At 42.9% G+C, this 21,582-nt stretch overlaps 1 protein-coding gene across 4 annotated transcripts in view; it reads left to right on the forward strand.

Moving 5' to 3' along the window:
- STAU2 (staufen double-stranded RNA binding protein 2) overlaps positions 1-21,582 on the forward strand; it is a 228,741-nt gene that overhangs the window by 135,431 nt on the left and 71,728 nt on the right. For all 4 annotated transcript variants that reach the window (XM_069957463.1, XM_069957465.1, XM_069957464.1 and 1 more), the window contains one exon: positions 7,529-7,839. In XM_069957463.1, coding sequence (XP_069813564.1) covers positions 7,529-7,839 — 311 coding nt within the window. The remainder of the gene's footprint in view (positions 1-7,528; positions 7,840-21,582) is intronic.

Below are 21,582 nucleotides of genomic sequence, written 5' to 3' on the forward strand. Positions count from 1 at the left end.
ACTTTTAAATCCTGCATTGTTCCTACACTGCCTTTGCCACAGCCACGGCTTCCTTGTAATGCCACAGAGGCCAGTCACTGTGATATGTCCAGAATAACACATCAGTAAAGGAGTTTTATAAGGCTGGGCTGCACAAACAATGGTTGATTGGTCGTGCAGCCTTTTAACTTTTTTTTGTTGTCTACAGAGAACAATTTAAACATCTGCACAAATGATCTTTTGTAGAAAAACATTGACGTTTCCACCCACCGATTGGAGGCTTTATAAAAGCCTCATCAAGCTTGTTATTTACCATCACATTGATGCAAGAAATTCTTACTGAACCCTGCTGGCTTATTGATCAGATATTGATGGCCTATCCTATAGACTCTATTAATATGAGAAACACAGAAGACTACAAATACATGTTTGAAGAGTCAGAACTTCTACACATAGAGGAATCAATTCCTGCACACAACAGACGTCCTGTCTGGTGATTCAAGTACAAAGAAAGAAGTACAAACAACAAGCCGGCTCTCCCGTCTGAAACGGCAGATAACATCTGATGGTTTTCATCTAACAAAAACTAACAATATTCCAGGAAGCAACAAAAGACTGAAAATAAGCAGCAGAGAGTTAGGGCCCTATTCCACCAACAGATCTGACGACAGATTATCTGCCAAAGATTTAAAGCCAAACCCAGGAACAGACTATAAACAGAGATCAGGTCATAAAGGAAAGACTGGATTTCTCCTCTTTTCAAATCCACTCCTGGGTTTGGCTTAAAATCTTTGGCAGATAATCTGTTGTCAGATCTGTTGGTGGAATAGGGGCTTAAGATCACTGTCCGTCAGATACTTCGAAGACTTTCCAATTAGAATATAACCTACAAAAGGGTTCATCGTGGTCTCCATGGTTTAGGAGTAAAAAGATGTAGACTGCAGTACAGACTGTGTCCAATAGGAGACAGATGTGAGGGCATCGTAAGGCTGTGTTCATATTTGTTCAGTCTGTAATGATGGAACAATCGCAGTGATCCTCAGCCGAGGCTTGACTTGTCGTGATAGGTCCCTGGCTAGTTGCTGGGACCTGCCACCACTCGCTGACATCACTTAAACTGGTGACAGATTATCTTGTACATGTACTTGAAAATGCTTGAGTTGTTTTTCTGGTACAACATACTGATGGGCTATCCAACAGATAAGTCATCAATCACTTATTGGTGGGGTGAACGGAGCTAGAAGCAGATTTTCCACGTACACAATGTAGTAGTGGCAATATATACCTACAGCTCAGCTTCTGTTCAAGTGAATGGCAGCTGAGCTGCAGTAACCAGGTCTGGCCATTACAATGTGAACAAAGACCACTGATTCCAGCCCCTGTTTACAGCTCATCACACAGTGTGCGTTCACTCGGCACAGCTCACAGCCGCCACGCGCTTTCTCAAGCTATTTTATTCCTCCCAGTGGTAATCTGGACCTTATTAAGGTTTTCTGCATTCTGGATACCAAATCACAGCAAAAAATCTGATCTCGGCTGTATCCCATTATGGACGCTTAATCCATGCGAACATAGAAACATAGAAGATGGATGCTCAATCCATAACATAGAAGATTGTCAGCAGAAAAAGACCACCTGGTCTATCTAGTCTGCCCTATTAGCATTTCCCTTCTTCTTCTTATCCCAGGCATGTTAAAGTTCATTTATTGGGGATTTACCTACCACATCTGCTGGAAGTTTGTTCCAAGCATGGACAACTCTTTCAGTAATGGACATCCATAAACCTCTCATGAGTCTGATAAAGGTCTAGTGATTGAAACGCTACTTATACTTGTTGACTGAAATTCTGATTCCTACCTACAATGGACAGCTCATCGGTATGTTTTGACCTGTAAATAAGCACCGATGGGTGTGTAAGATGTCATTAGACTGCAACCAATCAACTATTGATCCTGGGGAAAGGCCATTAATTTATAATCTTTTTTACAAAACTTTTTAAACATATATGTTAACTGTAAAAAAAAAAAAGAGGAGTTAAATGTTACCATATGCGTTAGGTGAACATGTTTGCAGAAATTTCTGTGCCTGATAATCCATTCCAGTCGTCAAAGTGGGGACATTTTAAATCTGCTTTATGTCAATTCACCTTGAAGAGAACCTCTTCTCCCAAGCCATGGGATTATCCAACGAAAATCTCTTTCTTTCAGATTAACTGGTGTCAGAAAGTTTTATATATATATATATATATATATATATATATATAGATTTGCAATTTGCTTCTATTAAAAATATCAAGTCTTCCCATACTTATTAGATCCTATATGTCCTGCAGGAAATGTTTTCTTTTCAGTCTGACACAGTGCTCTCTGCTGACATCTCTGGCAGAATCCCCATAGAAAACCTCTCCTGCTCTGGACAGTTCCTGTCTCGGCCAGAGATGTCAGCAGAGAGCACTGTGTCAGACTGAAAATAAAACAACATTTCCTGCAGGACATATAGGAGCTCATAAGTACTGGAAGACATGAGATTTTTTAATAGAAGTAAATTACACTTTTCACTGGACAACCCCTTTAAGGCTTCACTAAAGCTTCTGGAAATCACTCTGGAGTCACACAAGTGTACAGCAGCCTAGTACTTGAGCATGTATACTACCGTTCAAAAGTTTGGTGTCCTTATTTTTGAAGGAAAAGCACTGTACTTTTCAATGAAGATAACTTTAAACTAGACTAAATTTAAACAAATAGACTCTATACATTGCTAATGTGGTAAATGACTATTCTAGCTGCAAATGTCTGTTTTTTGGTGCAATATCTACATAGGTGTATAGAGGCCCATTTCCAGAAACTATCACTCCAGTGTTCTAATGGTACAATGTGTTTGCTCATTGGCTCAGAAGGCTAATTGATGATTAGAAAACCCTTGTGCAATCATGTTCACACATCTGAAAACAGTCTAGCTCGTTACAGAAGCTACAAAACTGACCTTCCTTTGAGCAGATTGTGTTTCTGGAGCATCACATATGTGGGGTCAATTAAACGCTCAAAATGGGCAGAAAAAGAGAACTTTCATCTGAAACTCGACAGTCTATTCTTGTTCTTAGAAATGAAGACTGTTCTATGCAAGAAATTGCTAAGAAATTGAAGATTTTCTATAACGGTGTGTACTACTCCCTTCAGAGGACAGCACAAACAGGCTCTAACCAGAGTAGAAAAAGAAGTGGGAGGACAATTAAGCAAGAAGATAAGCACATTAGAGTCTCTAGTTTGAGAAACAGACGCCTCACAGGTCCCCAACTGGCATCTTCATTAAATAGTACCCGCAAAACACCAGTGTCAACATCTACAGTGAAGAGGCGGCTGCGGGATTTTGGGCTTCAGGGCAGAGTGGCAAAGAAAAAGCCATATCTGAGACTGGCCAATAAAACAAAAAGATTAAGAACAAAACCTTAGACAGAGGAAGACTGGAAAAAAGTGTTGTGGACGGATGAATCCAAGTTTGAGGTGTTTGGATCACAAAGAAGAACGTTTGTGAGATGCAGAACAAGTGAAAAGATGCTGGAAGAATGCCTGACGCCATCTGTTAAGCATGGTGGAGGTAATGTGATGGTCTGGGGTTGCTTTGGTGCTGGTAAGGTGGGAGATTTGTACAGGGTAAAAGGGATTCTGAATAAGGAAGGCTATCACTCAATTTTGCAGCGCCATGCCATACCCAGTGGACAGCGCTTGGAGCCAATTTCATCCTACAACAGGACAATGACCCTAAACACACCTCTAAATTGTGCAAGAACTATTTACAGCAGAAGCAGCAGCTGGTATTCTATAGGTAATGGAGTGGCCAGCGCAGTCACCAGATCTGAACCCCATTGAGCTGTTGTGGGAGCAGCTTGACCGTATGATACGCCAGAAGTGCCCATCCAAGCAATCCAACTTGTGGGAGCTGCTTCTAGAAGCGTGGGGTGCAATTTCTCCAGCTTACCTCAACAGATTAATAGGTAGAATGCCAAAGGTGTGCAATGCTGGAATTGCTGCAAAAGGTGGATTCTTTGACGAAAGCAAAGTTTGATGTAAAAACAATGTTACTTCAAATACAAATCATTATTTCTAACCTTGTCAATGTCTTGACTCTATTTTCTATTCGTTTCACAACGTACAAGCGCTGATCTGCTAAATCTGCTGAGCCTCTTACACTGTAACGTATACAGTTTATTATATTCTTTAGATATTCATTAGCCATTGGTTGCGCATCACTCTTACGTGTAGCATACACGTTTAGTGGCCGATTAATTTTAGGTCAGGACTAGAGATGAGCGAACCTTGAGCATGCTCGAGTCCATCCGAACCCGAGCATTCGGCATTTGATTTGGCTGCTGAAGTTGGATAAAGCCCTAAGGCTATGTGGATATCACGGATATAGTCATTGACTATATCCATGTTTTCCAGACAACTTTAGACCTTTATCCAACTTCAGCAGCCACCGCTAATCAAATGCCAAACGCTCGAGTTAGGATGAAGTCGAGCATGCTCGAGGTTCGCTCATCTCTAGTCAGGACATAAAGACATGATCAGCCGATGATCGTTGTCTATATTGTGTGAAGCGATGATCTGCTAAATTAGTTTGATTTGGCAGATTATCACTCCATGTAAAGCCCCTATTACAGGGACGGAGAGGAACTCACCTGCTCGCTGCCAGAGCTATTACAAGTCGGCAGCGAGCAGGTGAGTGCAGAGGGGGCCGCAGGGAGGCTGCCTGGGTGATCGCCCGAGCAGCCCATAGCAGAGCTCGCTGCTCCTGTTCCACGGGGCGACAGCAGAATATTGCTGCTATCTTAAGTCATTTGTCTTTCAACATGTTGAAACACAAACAACAGCACCAATCATATGACATCGTTCATGTCGGCTGATCGTTGTCTTCTATTACACAAGACGATTATCGGCTGAATACGGTAAGCAGTTATTCACTAAATAACACACATTACAAATTATGCAACTTTGTAATGGATGTTATGTTAGTGAATGGCCCCCTTCTCCACGTATCCCCCCCCCCCCGGAAGTGTAGCGCTCTATACTCACCTGATTCGTGTCGACCCCCGTCCGCCATCTTGTAACAATGATGTCATCTTCGGACGGACGGCCGAACCGCTCCGACCGCCCCTCGTGCCACCATCTGCCGCGTCATCAGCTGCTCAGCTGCAATTGGCTGAGCATAACTGTGCTCAGCCAATCGCGGCTGAGCAGCTGATGACGCGGCAGAGGGTGGCCGGCACTAGGGACGGTCGGAGCGGTTCGGCCGGGCGCCCGAAGATGACATCATTGTCAAAAGATGGCTGACGGGGGTCGACACGAATCAGGTGAGTATAGAGCACTACACTTCCGGGTTTAGCGTGGGTGGGGGGAAACACTGGGACGGGGGCCATTCACTTACATAACATCCATTACAAAGTTGTATAACTTTGTAATGTGTGTTATTTAGTGAATAATTGCTTACCGACGCACTACCCCTTTAATACATTTTCCCTTACGAATGTTCAGAACTTCATCCATTTATTTCCATTAGGAATTACATAAAAGAATAGTGTTGTGTTATGTCATTACCTGGGTTTGGCGGTCTTTTCACATAGCAGGAAGCAGCACCCGTTATATATGAATTATGGCCCTGCTCTTTTATTAGCACAGTTTGGCTGCTCATGAGTCTAGTTCCTAGCCGGCACTTGTCAGCTTGCGGGGCATTGCCCAGCGTTCTTTTGGACTCTCCCGTGTTGGTGGTCCCATTGACTTTTATCCCAAACGCTCAGCTAAAAGAGAGCTGTATCCGCTCATTATTTGAAGCTTTGTTGTTTTAGTGGGCAGCAAAGTAAAACGATCTAAAACAACTTTTGTAAATGGAATTTCACTTTTCTAAACAAGGCGTGCTTTTAATTATACGTATAATCTACTTGTGTTGTTGCACAACAATGCTGTCCACAGGATGTACTTTTTTTTTTTTTTTTTTTTTTTTTGTGTCCAAGTCCATGTCCTAGACATCAATTTGATGCTTGGGCGGATCACACAAAACCACGGAAAGTGCTTGAAGGCCAATGCCTTGTTTGTTTTTCGTTATTAATACATCAAACAGACACACATCTGCTGCCTGGTATTGGCTGTATAAAACACTTTACAGTGTCTACAATCAATCACATTTTGCTCAGATGGGGAGCTTTCATTCAAAGCTATCGCCCTCATTCTCCCCACTCAGGGCTGGCACAGACCCATAGTAAATGACATGAAGCACACTGTATGCTCGGCAGAACTGTGCCATTTAGACCAGCGTGCACTAAAAGCTAACAGAGCATCTGTACAGCCAAAGAGTGCTGCCATCTATGTGCAGCAAAGGGAGTATAGCAGAAGAAGGGATTCTCTAATAATATCTAGTGAAAAAAAACTCAAGTCTTCCAGTACTTATCAGCTGCTGTATGTCCTGCAGGAAGTGGTGTATTCTTTCCAGTCTGACACATTGCTCTCTGCTGCCAACTCTATCCGTGTCAGGAAATGCCCAGAGCAGGAGAGGTTTTTCTGTGGGGATTTGCTACTGCTTTGGTAGTTCCTGTCACTGATAGAGGTGGGAGCAAGAAGACTGGACCAAATACATCACTTCCTGCAAGACATACAGCAGTTGATAAGTACTGGAAGATTTTTTTTTTTTTTAAATAGAAATAATCTGAAATTTAAACCTTTTTTTTTTTTAAACCGGAGTAGCCTTTTAATATTATATTTGCATGGATCAGATCTATATTTGATGCAGGCAGAATGCATGAGCATGTAATCTCAGCACAAAAGGAATTTTATGGTTGGCTGACACTTTTTTGTAAGAGCCCTTCCAATAGGATGTCCTAGCCATTGGTGGTAAATTGATATCCCCCCATCCCTTACCCAATGTGCTGTTCTTTGCACCATCCACAAGCTTAGTGGCTGCACATTTCATATATACCTGTATAACACTTGTCTGTGTCTTCTTTCTGCTCTAAAATCGCCTCACTTCATCGGTGGACAGTGTCACCTAGGCGGGGCTTCTTGACAGTTGGGCCTTCTCCCCAGCCAGGAGATGGGGCCCAACTGCTGTGAAGCCCCACCCAGTTGACACTGTTAACCAATGAAATGATGCAAGAGTAATGGGGGTGACAGTATCACTTTAAACTTTGGGGAAAAACAGGGGAAATGAAGTAGTACACACTTTCCACTAAAAGAATGAGCTTGACATCTACATCAGTCAGCTTGGGCTATGCTAGGCAAGAATGAGTAGGAATGAGAGAGATGCTATCCTATATAGTAGTGTTTGAAAGTTTTTATGTACGGTTGTCTTCATTGATCGGTGTGTATCATGTGATTAGAGAGTATACCTCAAAATATATATATTATATGCATCCCGTGCTCCTACCTAGAACTCATATGTAAATGCTACGATGTTCTGAAAAAAGTTCTCTGTGACGGTCACCTGTTTTACCTGCAAATTCCTATGTGTTGGGACTGAGTGATCATAAATATACATGTATTTTTTTTTCTCCCCATTTACTCAGCCCCAAAAGGAATTCTTCATCTTTCTCCTGATGTCTATCAAGAAATGGAAGCCAGCCGCAGTAAGACGGTCTCCACTCCCGCTCCCGTCAATTATCTATCACCCAAAGAATTGAGCCAGACATCCAGCTCATATTTTAGCACATCTGTAACCCAAAGTTGCACATCTGCAATTGCCAGAGAGCTCCTGACCAATGGCAACTCCCCCACCGCAGAGTCTGTAGGATTTGCAGGCAACAACTTGACATGTTCCAGCTCCACCGTACAACCTTCCAAGCAGCTCGAGTATTTGGCAGGCATTCAAGGCTTACAGGTGAGTCTTTATCTCTGAGATTGTGCAGATGTGTCTGATCATTGGCAGATTCTGTATGCAATTCCTATAGAAGCTGACCGCCTACTGTTCTATGTGCTGACACACACTTATTGTAGGTTTTTCCAGTTATATTGTGTGCAAGTAACTTTTTCACCTGCTAGTGGCTATGTATCATCATAGCTGACATTCACACATGCTGTGACCACATGAGCGGTCATCCTTGTAGGCCTTCCGAGCTTTATAAGGAGTCTGCGTGCTGCTTGTTTCTGCTTTCCTTCTTAAAGATTTATCTTGTGGTCGCTTAAATGGTGTTAGGTCAAAAATAAGTTGCTGAAAATAATGTCTTGGGTAATTTTTGTTTTGTTTTGGGAAATCTTACCCAGTCATATCTTATGGGAAAGATAGCCGATCCTCTTTAACTACCTCATACAACTTTTTCAAAAAGTTCAGTCATGACTTAAAGTGGTTATCCATGTTTAGAAAAACATGTTTGCTTTCTACCAGAAACAGCACCACTGGGTTTGGTATTGAAGCTCCATTGTGGTCAATGGAGCTAAATTGTAATACCACACACAAGTTAAGGGCAGGGATGGTGCGGTTTTTGCAAGAAGTTGTGTTTTTATGTAATCCTAGATAAGGCTGGGTTCACACTACGTTTTTGCAATCAGTTTTTTCCATCTGTTTTTTGCAAAAAACGGACTGCATTGTATGCATCCGTTTTGATCCTTTTTTCCATTGACTTCCATTATAAAAAAAAAAAAAGGGTCAAAGCGGATCCTTTTTTTAACGTACACAAAAACGTATTATAATTTATGATTTCTGCTCAGGATAAGTAATACATAGCTGATTGGTCAGGAGGACAGGGGTCTCAGCATCAGAATTTGAGCTTGCAGAATGCCACTTCATTTATTCACCAAAGAACTGACAAAGGTAGCCAAGATAGCCAGGTTATAATATTAGGATTATTATAGCTTAAATAATGACATGGTTCCAAAGCTCTTGTTTCAGCCATAGAAATACCAATTAAAAGGGTCAGATGTTCAGTACTTATTATAGTGTTAATACCAGATCTAGGTGTCTGGGTTGAAGCTAATCCTTAAGGTCCTCATACAATTACCTCTGATGTCAGAAAAAGTCACCTCTGGGTGCGGGGGCCTCCACCAGCAAATCATGGGGGTCAAGCATGATCGAATTTCACTGTCCGACCTTTTTGTTCTCTGAGAGATAAACTGCTGCCAGAGCACTCTGGCTGCATCTAACCCCTCCTCATTGAGAACACAATTAGAGTGGTGGATTACGAGCATAAATAGTTCCGGGACTGCGCTTGTAATCCAAATCCACTCTTAAACCAAAGCAAATTTTTCCATAAGAAATCACTGAAATGCTGACAATTGGTTCCACACCCCAAAATAATGATTTATTATTCTGAATAACATGTAGAACAGATGAAACAAACATTCAGAAACAGCAGAATATGTGATATTATAAGTTACTGTAGAGTAATGGAGAGGATGGGAAACACAAGGACTGACAGAGACTGCAGGGAGCATGAAGGAATGAGCAGGGCAGATGTGGACACAGTATAGCAGCCCTGTCTGTCTGGGGAGAAAGGGGTTACAGCTATGAAAAGAATACCTCCACAGTCCTGTCCCCTGATGTAAGCCCCAGCCTGAAGTGGATCTGCTATGATTTGGAAGGTGAGGGAGACTTCCTGGATCAGAGTACAGAGCTGTAGACCCCGCTACGCAGACCATGCCGCTCCCCCACTCCCCCTCCCACCCAGTACAGGGAGCTCTTAAACCAAAGCAATACTCTTAAACCAAGTCACAATTTTGAAAAACTGTGAGCTCTTAAACCAAAACGCTCTTAAACCAAGTTACTCTTAAACCAAGGTACCACTTGTATGTTTGGCAGTGCCAAATGTCTACACTCACCGGCCACTTTATTAGGTACACCTGTCCAACTGCACGTTACCACTTAATTTCTAATCAGCCAATCACATGGCAGCAACTCAGTGCATTTAGGCATGTAGACATGGTCAAGACAATCTCCTGCAGTTCAAACCGAGCATCAGTATGGGGAAGAAAGGTGATTTGAGTGCCTTTGAACGTGGCATGGTTGTTGGTGCCAGAAGGGCTGGTCTGAGTATTTCAGAAACTGCTGATCTACTGGGATTTTCACGCACAACCATCTCTAGGGTTTACAGAGAATGGTTCGAAAAAGAAAAAACATCCAGTGAGCGGCATTTCTGTGGGCGGAAATGCCTTGTTGATGCCAGAGGTCAGAGGAGAATGGGCAGACTGGTTCGAGCTGATAGAAAGGCAACAGTGACTCAAATAGCCAACCGTTACAACCAAGGTAGGCAGAAGAGCATCTCTGAACGCACAGTACGTCCAACTTTGAGGCAGATGGGCTACAGCAGCAGAAGACCACATCGGGTGCCACTCCTTTCAGCTAAGAACAGGAAACTGAGGCTACAGTTTGCACAAGCTCATCGAAATTGGACAGTAGAAGATTGGAAAAACGTTGCCTGGTCTGATGAGTCTCTATTTCTGCTGCGACATTCGGATGGTAGGGTCAGAATTTGGCGTCAACAACATGAAAGCATGGATCCATCCTGCCTTGTATCAACGGTTCAGGCTGGTGGTGGTGGTGTCATGGTGTGGGGAATATTTTCTTGGCACTCTTTGGGCCCCTTGGTACCAATTGAGCATCGTTGCAACGCCACAGCCTACCTGAGTATTGTTGCTGACCATGTCTATCCCTTTATGACCACAATGTACCCAACATCTGATGGCTACTTTCAGCAGGATAATGCGCCATGTCATAAAGCAAGAATCATCTCAGACTGGTTTCTTGAACATGACAATGAGTTCACTGTACTCCAATGGCCTCCACAGTCACCAGATCTCAATCCAATAGAGCATCTTTGGGATGTGGTGGAACGGGAGATTCGCATCATGGATGTGCAGCCGACAAATCTGCGGCAACTGTGTGATGCCATCATGTCAATATGGACCAAAATCTCTGAGGAATGCTTCCAGCACCTTGTTGTATCTATGCCACCAAGAATTGTGGCAGTTCTGAAGGCAAAAGGGGGTCCAACCCGTTACTAGCATGGTGTACCTAATAAAGTGGCCGGTGAGTGTATGAGGAGAACAGGAGAGATAACTGGTGGCCAAACCATCATTTGACTGACAGTTATTTATGGTGCATAGGCTTCTTATCACATTGAGAAATAAAATTTGACCAATCTTCCATCAGTCCTACCAGCAACATGCCTGACAGAACTGGTGAATTTAGCACTAAAAAAAAACCCAATTCAGTCTTGCAAAATGGTGAACGATTTTGGTGGCTTGTGTTATGCTCATCTAGTTTTAGCCGTCAAATGAAACTATAGATGATTATTACCTGGAACGGTCAAAATCTGCCATTTTGCTAAATGTTTATGTGCTGTTTTAGGCTATGTTCACACTGCGTATATGTCCGGACGCATATTTTCACAGCGGGACATATACGCGGTAAACTCCGTCCGGAGATTTACGCTACTTGCGGCCGGCTACGTACGGACCGCGAACTTACGCCTGTAGTCTACTTACGCCTCCCGAGCGCCCTACGTAGCGATCTGACAGCGGTCTTTTACTTGGAAAGCTTCGCCTAGCCCCGGACACCCCACAGAACCTTTTGGATCGGCACAAAAAGCTGCAAAAATGAAGAAATCACCACTACGTACGGGACCGCATGTAACGCTACAGGCGTAAGTTACGGCATTTTCGTCCACAAACAATGGTCTGGTTCATTTTTACGGCGCCGCATACGATCCGGGCGTAAGTTTGTACGTAGTGTGAACTGTGCAGCCGTACATCGTATACTTTCCATTGTACGCAAACTACGTAAGTCTCCGGCCGCTTATTCACGGAGCGCGCTACGGCCGGAAACTTACGTAGTGTGAACATAGCCTAAAGGCTAGTGTAAATTGCAGTAGGATTAGCTGGTGATTGGCACGCTTCACTTATGATCTTTTCTACATCCATATTGTTAAAGGGGTTATTCAGTGCTACAAAAACATGGCCACTTTCTTTCAGAGACATCACAACTCTTGTATTCAGTTCAGGTGTGGTTTGCTATTAAAGGGGTTATCCAGCGCTACAAAAACATGGCCACTTTCCCCCTACTGTTGTCTCCAGATTGGGTGGGGCTTTGAAACTCAGTTCAATTGAAGTAAATGGAGCCTAATTGCAAACTGCACCTGAAATGGAGACAACAGTAGGGGGGAAAGTGGCCATGTTTTTGTAGCGCTGGATAACCCCTTTAAGCTCCATTCACTTCAATAGAACTGAGCAGCAAAACCCCGCCCAAGCTGGAGACAAGAGTGGGGCTGTCTCTGGAAGAAAGTGGCTATGTTTTTGTAGCTCTGGATAACCCCTTTAAATACTGGCTGTATAGGGGTTGCAGCATTATTTGGATTGCAGTATTTTATCAGTCCTTATCCAAGATCCTTAAAGGGATTATCCGGGGAGCACAAGAGGGCTTAAGCCTTCTGCTCCCTGGGCTCTCTTCAACGATTCCACATCTTGGAAGTAAACATGAAGGGGGCCGGTGCATATCCCAGTGTTGCAGCGACATTGTGCAGCAACACATTTATTGAGATCTACGCCCATCCCCTCCACAATCCGGAAAGGTTTACTTTCGAGAAGTTAAATTGCGTGAGTGCCGGAGAACAGAAGGCTTCAGCCCTCTTCTGCTTCCCATACAACCCCTTTAAGACTGAGCACCCTATCCCTCGTATAGACTTGTTTAAGTGATAACAATATGACTATTTGTTGAAGTTTATTGAAGACTCTCTTTACGTTAGCCTGGCTCGTGGGAAATTGGCAAGGTGATTCTGACCATTTAAAAGTACCTATTTATACTTACAGAAATCCATGGAAGCACCCCACCAGATATGGGACATGATTGTTAGCGGTGGGGATGTATCCTGTAATCTGTAAGCATTGATAAAGGACGGCAAAGACGCTTCAGCTACCTGTCTATATACAGATCTCTATCCCATCATTCAGCCTTTATATCACAGCAGCATAGTTCTGTAATGTGACACTTTGGCTTAGATACCTCTCCATGGATACATGCATCCAGTAGTAAGTGTCGATTCAGCATGAGAAGCGCTTTCCATCACCCTTGCAGTTTTATCTGTTTCTCAGCCCTGAGTGACCATGAATTTCCCTGCCCTTCTCATCTTGGACCCCAGCCATGTGCTGTCTCTCTATAACAAGATTGTTGCTTGGCTGAGCACCCAATATGCCTTTGCCTTAATTCTTGTGGGAAAGCGATCTGTCCTGATTACCTGCCGGTTACATCTGGGCCGCTCCGCATCTCCGCTGCTTTGACTAATGAAGTGAGAAATGATCCTGAGATATAATGCAGCGCCTACGTGATTCCTGCTTACCGTTCTAGGTCGTGCCCATCTCACAGGAGACGTTTAACATCCCTAACTTTTTGCTTTTCTGTGAAATTTTTTTTGCTTGTTGCAAGTCCCTTACATGCATAGTATAAGAGCTGTAGACTTATTGGTGCAGTATGTACTTATAGGGGCAGTTATAAAAAAAAAAATATCTTTAAAAACAACTAGTCCCAGAGATTTGTAAAAAAAATTTTGTATTTCCAGTCCTCCATTACTTATCAGCTGCTGTATGTCCTGCAGTGGTGTATTCTTTCCAGTCTGAAGAGGGGGATTTCAATTTCTCTGGACAGTTCCTGTCATAGACAGAGGTGGCATCAGAGAGCACTGTGTCAGACTGGAACCCATACACTGATTCCTGCATGACATACAGCAGCTAATAAGTATGGGGAAACTTGAGATTTTTTAAATAGAAGTGAATTACAAAGTTCTGGAACTTTCTGATACCAGTTGATTTGAAAGAAAAAATAGTTTGCTGAACTACCCCTTTAAATGTGTAGCATATTCTGTATATGACTAGATGGCTTTCACTGTACACAAAGAACACAGCAGCGGTTACCAGTTCAGCCTATGTTCACACATTGTATGACACCGGCCGTACCATGACCCGGTCGGGTTACGGAATGGCCGGTGTCAGATGAGATCATCTCGGCTGGTACTGCGGTACCATCCGGATGATCTTTAGCACCGCTGAGTTCTGATGCGGGCTGCACACACACACTGCACACAATGGGGCATGCGGCCGGAGCCACGCACTTCATTGTGTGCACGGACAGGTTCTCTGTGGCCGCTATTCAATGAATAGCGGCTGCAGAAAACTGACATGTCAGTTTTTTGCGGCGCCGCTAGAGATCCTGGCTGGAGCGAATACTGTGGGTATACGCTCAGGCCGGGATTCCATAGACGGCAACTAACATATATTTTCATATTAATTACGGCCGTTGTTGCAATTGGCAACAACAGCCGTACTTTTACGAAAATATACGTTGTGTGAACATAGCCTCAGGTAGAATCCAGCTGACTATATCTACTACAAGGTATAATCGTGTGATTGGACATACTAAATATCCCCACCAGCTTTAGAGAACTGTGTGGTGCAGATACTGAGAGATGGAGCTCTTGCTCAATAACATCCTTTAGTTGTTCGCCTGCCTGAATGATAATCCAGGCCCCTGTTCACACCCTGAGGCACCTGAACAAGCAGGCCATCATTGCAATGCATAACTAAGTTGCAGTCGTGATAATTAGGGAGCTGTTAATTCCCTGTTTATTAGCAGAATCTTGTTTATTTACATTGGAGTAATCCCTAACTTCCCATACATTGGGCTCCTTACACCAAGTGCGTGTGTGGAGGAGTCCTTCATGTCCAGGAAGACTCCCTAAGGGGATGGAAAACAAACTCTGTGGGGCTTAGAGTCTTGTCAGCTATGTAGATGAGACAGAGAAAGTGTCAAGCAAGAGTTATATATCTATCCTGTAAATTTTACGTATTATTACGTATTACGTTGTAATCTGGCACCGAACTATATACTATATATATATATATATATATATATATATATACACATATATACACACACACACACATTTTTTTTTCCACATTGACTGAATACCAAACATTAATAACTTTTAGAATTGGTGAATATATTTATTACTGTTAGTCCCAGATTATTTCCAGGGTTGCTCTCATCAGTTGGTGGTATACCATTAGGATATCCTTGTGTCAATTTTTGTGGTTGCCCATGTGGCCATTTGAATGACGTGGCACAGACTTTCTCAGTTCTGCCGTCACTTCTCCCAGTGATCAAACATTGGTGCCACTTTTCTTTGTTTAATGTAGTAATATTTTTTCTTTTATATGAAAATTGTATTGCATCTTTTATGATAGTCGGCTGTCATTTGTAAATTTGGTGAATTTTAATTTTTGGTTTATCCTCACTGCTATAGTAGTATTATTGTAGTAAGAATATGCTGAGAAGCCAAGCCGGCTGGTAATAGGTTCTATGTTAGAGCCTGAGCCTGTGAACTGAATCTCTGTGGGAAATGGCTGGGTAAGGAGGCAGTTCTTATTACATGACTCCCTCGTAGAAAGCAGCCTGTGTTTTAGCCTATAACAAAAAAAAAAAAAAAAGCACACACATTTGCTTTGTTTGTTCTGTGCACGTGAGAAAGTTGTGTTTCAGAGAATACTGTGTCTTCAAAGCAGAGGGTGTATATGCGTCTGTGCATATGAATGTGTATTGTCTATATATATATATATATATATATATATATATATATATATATATATATGTATGTTCATGTAGACGTCAAAGACACATACCATTGACAGATATGTCATAGCCACCACAAACAGCAATCACCCATATCAAACAAAATATATTTCTGTGTCTGGCTGTCCACCCCATACATGGTTACACTAGCAGCCCATATAGATAGGCCTATATCATCTATCTACATTTGGTCACTTTGCTAATTTTGTTCTTGGCACAGATGACCAAGTTTTATGAGGAAAGGCAGCAATCACGCGTCTGTAGATTGTGCCGACCTACGGACGGTGAATGCCTGTCCTGCATTGTTTCCATTGTATCAACATCATGCCGGCTTCGGGGAAAAAGTTTGAATCTCCGCGGCACTGTAGTGACACCCGCACCGCTGTGTCACTACACCGCCCCCCCCCCCCCCCTCTACATGACAGAATAGAAGTATTAACAAGAGATTGGCCTTAGATGCCAATAATATGCGTAATACTTATTATGTGCTAGAATACCTACTGGCCATCACCTCCTGTGCATTAGCGCCTATGTTATATTGGGCACTTCAGAAGTAGTTTGGGTGGAAGCAGTTTTTACATTTGGGTGGAAATCCTCATTAATTTCAGCAGGAGAAAGAACGAGAAATGTGTTACAGCTGCGTTGTAAGACTGGATGGATGTTTGACGTTGGACCATGTGCAACGTCTTATATAACACCATCAGTAGCTACACACAAACTTCCATGCAGTGAATTACCAAATTGGAACAAGTATCCTGGAAGTGTTGTCCCTGGATCTTGATTTGGCCGTAGGCTTGCGTACTCCAGGGTACCCCACTTCTTGATGCCTCTATGCTCTAGTGGGACAATATATATTGATTCATTTAAACGTGCCACGAATATCGTCAGTCTGTAGTATTCGCATTACCCAGGTTCCCATACTTGAAATGTTACGTTACATAAACCTGCCATTGTCATGTGGTCCAGTGCAAATGGCTTATTTATGTGTCCAGACTTAATGCACTATAACCAGGCAGGTCTTGAGTTGTTTTGTTGCTCTTACAATGGCAGGTTTACCCTCCGCTGAGACTTGGACATGCCAAATAATGATGGTTTAAGACACTAATCAAACATATGGTTCACTGACACGATGATTGTGTTATAGATCATTGCTGGATATGTCTGCCTTTCTGTCCCTCCAATGATGGAGTAAGCTGGCTTTGTCACATGTGTGGGTTTTCATGCTCTTCTTGATTTGGCACCGCAGGGGGGGTGACCTCCACAAACATTGCAGAGCCAGATTCCCACTGAGACTAGGAACATATTGGAGGAAGGTCGCACTTGTGGTTGCTAGAGATGGGGTAGTAGTGAGGGGATCCTTACACGTAATGATAGAAGAAATACTCGGAAAGATCAGGCTGGTATACTGAGAAACTGATAGCGTTACTTGATAACTTCATTGTGGTTGGGGCATTTAGTAAAGTTTGTAATTTCATTTGCCGATAAGTAGAAGAAATGCAGAATTGTATTGGCTGTGGAGCACTGCCCGGCCAGGTGTGACTTCCATTATCCTCAGTGTCACAATTACAGATGTTCAGGAGATATAGAGAGTAGTTTGGAGGGGACTCATACCGGAGAGCCGGATTGTACTATAATGTAGCTCATTAAGATGCATCAAGCTTTGTTTTGTCAAAGACTTGGCATATGCCATACGGTTGCATGTGTCATCCAAGGCACCAGTGTAAGGCCTCATTCACACTCTCCATAGTGAACCCATAAGTGAGGACCCGCAATTACGGACTGCTCTATGGAGCCTTTCCTTTAAATGGCCCAGTTCACATTATGCCCATGTTGTGGGGCTGTGATCTGTGCCGCAAAAAGACAGGTTCTAGTATTGACCTATAATTGCAGTTGATACCCACAATGGATCACCATTCTTTTTTTGTGGTTTGTGAATGGATGTACTTTTTATACGCCATCTATAGCAACAGTTCTATGCGGACCCTATGGAACATGTGAATGAGGCCTTAAAGAATGTATACTGCATTGTATAGTTTTTGTTTCTTTTGCAGTAGCAGGACGCATTGTTTTTCTTAAGCAGAAGAAGAAAAATGCATGCACATGCATAATAGCCAAGCAGAGGACACATAATAGGGGGCCTATTGATATATTTGACATAAGCACCTAAAGCTTTCCAAGCCGATACGTCAATGTGTGATGAAACATACTAGCCAACCTGAGGGCAAAGAGGCACTTATCTTCCATTGGGTAAATGGGGGTTGAGGACCTATGCATAGTGAATACCATAGTGTAGAGTAGCATGATCTACTGAGTCCATCTGCCAATGATATTTAAGGAAATACACCAAATGGTCTAAAGTCAATACCACTAAAATACCTGGTATTGATGTAATATTTAATTCTTCCCCGGCCCCAAGCAAAAGCCCGCTATCCTTTTATTAAAATTAAAGAAACACCGTCTGGAAACAATTTGTTACTTAATGAAACTTTACAAGCAGTTAATAAATCTAACTCTGCACTTTCTGCCCTTTCATCTAAAATCTTGGAGATAAAACCTGTTGTATCCTTATGTGCTGATATGAATAAGCACCTCGCCAACAGAGGAGATATTGGGTCAACTTAGGACGCCTTTTGACCCTTTGCTTAAAGTTATAAAAGAAGATTGCGTTAAAACAGCGACAAAAGTTTAACTGATACAGAGGACGGGTCAAAGAGATCCAACGTGAAGCAAATCGGGGGTATACCTGGGTTGATAACGTTTCTGATTTATTACTAAAAGGGCTAATGGAATCCCATAAAAAGGCAATATACCAATTGAAAATCCTAAAATTGTATAAGATTCCGAGTTTCAGTGATAGGGACAATTAAATGGGCACTGTCGCTTTGAATATGTAGAGAGAGACATGACATGTCAAAGGTTTGGGTTTGTCGGGTTCTAAGTGCTCAGATCCGCATGTTAGAGGTTCTTAGACAAGGGAACATGACTCCCTGCCTTGCTAATTTTCCTGTCTCGCTGCAGGAGGAAATCTTCATTGAATGTCTGCTGGCTCTTATGGTCCCCATATACCTTAGACTTTGACCGTCTTGCGGCGGATTTGGCCATCTAGAACCCATTTAGAATCCCTTTGTTGAGAGAGAACGTTTCCCTCCCCATAGAGAACATTCCTGTGTATGGGGAGCATGGGCAGGGATCTCCAGGGTACCTACGTCACAACCCAGCTGATGGACTGGCCACTCAGCCAGTCAGTGACTGGGGTGCAACGCCGCTCCAGTCCCAGATTGGCTGAAGGCATTTTCCCCCTGAGTGGTGACCGCAGGCAAGTTCCTTCTTGTAATCAATTTCCCACCTTCCCCTGCAGGCTGCCAACTTTAAGAAATCTCAGGACTTCTTCTTTAAAGCAATGTGTCATCAGACAATGATTTGGGTTATTTTTCATTTTTCATTTTACTGCCTTACATTATAAAATGATTTTGAAGTCTTGCACTTTTCATTTGAACCACTAATATTAATCTGTGACAATGTGTTCTGTGCAGATGACTTTTTGTTACAGCCAGTATTACAGTGAAACGTGACCCCAGTATATACAATAGATAATAGTTTCACAATAGCTAAAGCTCAGACTCCCTGTAGGATAACTTCTGAACAATTTACAGAGCATGCCTAAAAACATTACCATTGTAGTGAATAGGGTCTGGCCCAGTTTATTGTGCTTATTCCCATGGGGCATGCTGTAAAGGATATCTCTAAGTACTGTTAGACAGCACAAGTCAGATGGCTGCCCCCATAATGTACTGAAAATAAAATAATGTAAAACATTGTAGTGTTGCAGCAGCTGGAGGGTTGCCAGTTTGACACCGCTGGTCAAGAGAAACTAGTAGCTTACAGAGGGATGTAAACTCTATGAAGATGCTGCCCTTGGTGGGATTTCATACCGGAACCAGTGCTACAAGGCTACAGTGCTAACCACTGAGCCACCGTGCTGCCATGTATCTAAGATTCAGTGTTCTTGAATCTGCCCAGAATCTTACATATGGCGACATATCGCTTAAATTCTTTTATCGTGGAGACCAGAGAGAGGGAGGAAAACGTTTACATATTCACTGCTTGCACATTGCCACACACTTCTCCAAATCCTCTCTGCTGGCACCAGATCCTTTAGAACCAGCCTTCACTTCGTAATCCATGGTTGGATGTCTGTAATGGCTTTTGTTTTTTCTCTGTGGGAATAGTCAAACTCGTGAGCCCTTTCTCGAACAGATGTTCCAAATCCATGAGCGCAGCACTTCACACTATGCACGCATCCTAACTGGAATTAATTCGTAGGTTTGCAATTGTCAAGTTCGTGATTTCCTAAAACTCCTTCTAATAAAGAAATTGACTTTCACAGAGGATGTGCTGCTTGCCAAAGCAACCTGCAGCTTGCCAGTAGTCGGGGGACCATCAGGCTGGGCCTGCCTCCTCACACTAGCGGTTGCCTAATTCTGAATTCTTAATAAAAGTGACAACTTTCCCTGTAATGACTAATATATACTATACTAAAAATTTCTAGCGTGTTTGGCGAGACATATCTGTAGGAATACAAAAAGAGGATCAGCTGGACAAACATGACTGTCAGTCTTCTTTTGTCTCTAGAATGGTTGGCACACTGGTATTCTTATACATTAGATCATCGGGATATCCAGCTAAATACAATGCAGTCTGCTGACAGCAGTCATCACTATTGTGTCAAGAAGATTTCGTAGAATGTATGGAAAAAGGCTTGTTTAAAGAGTATCTAGTATTTGCACTCATCACTCTGATCACTTTGGTACTTTTCTCATCTTCCTTTTATCTTGCACCATTTTTTTGCAGTCTTCAAAGATTGGAGTGTGCAAATGATGTTGTTTGGTGCACTCAGGCCTTTCCTTGACTCTAAAGGCCCTATTCCACGGAACGATTATTGGCCGTACTCGGCTGATACTTGTCCCGTGGAATAGAAGGCAACAATCAGCCGACATCGTTCATGTTGGCTGATCGTTGCAGTTGTTTGTCTTTTAACCATGTTGAAAACAAATCACTATGATAACAGCGATCTCCTGCCGTCGCTCCGCGGAACAGGAGCGGCAGCAGACTTCCACTATCCTCTATGGGCTGCCCGGATGATCTAGCGATCACCCGGGCAGCTCCCCGTGGCTCCTCCTGCACTCACCGGCTTGCTGCTGCCACGTTTAATAGCGGTAGTAGCGAGCGGGGAACGAGGAGCAAACGAGCACTGACAGCGCTCATTTGCTCCTCACAGTTGGCCCGTGGAATAGGGACTTTAGTAGTGTTGAGTGAACTTGCCGAACTGTTTGGGTTCGGCAACATTCTCTGAACCCAAACGTTAGGCATTTGACTGGAGAAATTGGATGCCACCCTAGAGCTGCCAGGAAAACATGGATACAGCCTATAGCGGTATCCGTGTTTATCAGGACTTCTTCAGACAGCATCCAACTTTTCCAGCCGCTGTTTGGGTTTGGAGAATACTGCCGAATCCGAACATTTTTGCAAGTTTTGCTTAAAACCACCCTTTGAGTGCCCTGCTATGCCTGCCCAGCCACTCCTGTAACTATGCCTCATTATAAATTTTTATAGTCTCCCCCTCAGTAATGTGACACGTTCAAGCATGAAAATCTTGTGATTACACACTAACAAACCAGGGCTGCTGGACTGGAGATGTTACTGCGCAGTCACTAGATAAACACAATAAAGAGAAATGTAGAGGACACTCACCAATAAAATCAGCGTGATCCTGATTAGAAGGATTAGGCGTCTGCTCTCCAGCTTGTCCTGCTATGGCGTTTTTAGATATGAATAATGAATACGTTTTTATTGGTGAGTACCCTCTACATTTTTTTTTTGTGGATATCTACTTTGCAACATTGCACATATGGTAGAGGTGAGCACCCCATATTTTTGTACAAACTCATTTCGTTGGTAAAATTCACACCAAGAAAAATTACCTGCTTGTATTTCAGTAGTGCCGGTAGCTGT

The sequence above is a fragment of the Dendropsophus ebraccatus genome, chromosome 2 (assembly GCF_027789765.1).
Source record: "Dendropsophus ebraccatus isolate aDenEbr1 chromosome 2, aDenEbr1.pat, whole genome shotgun sequence".
Taxonomy (NCBI): Eukaryota; Metazoa; Chordata; class Amphibia; order Anura; family Hylidae; genus Dendropsophus; species Dendropsophus ebraccatus.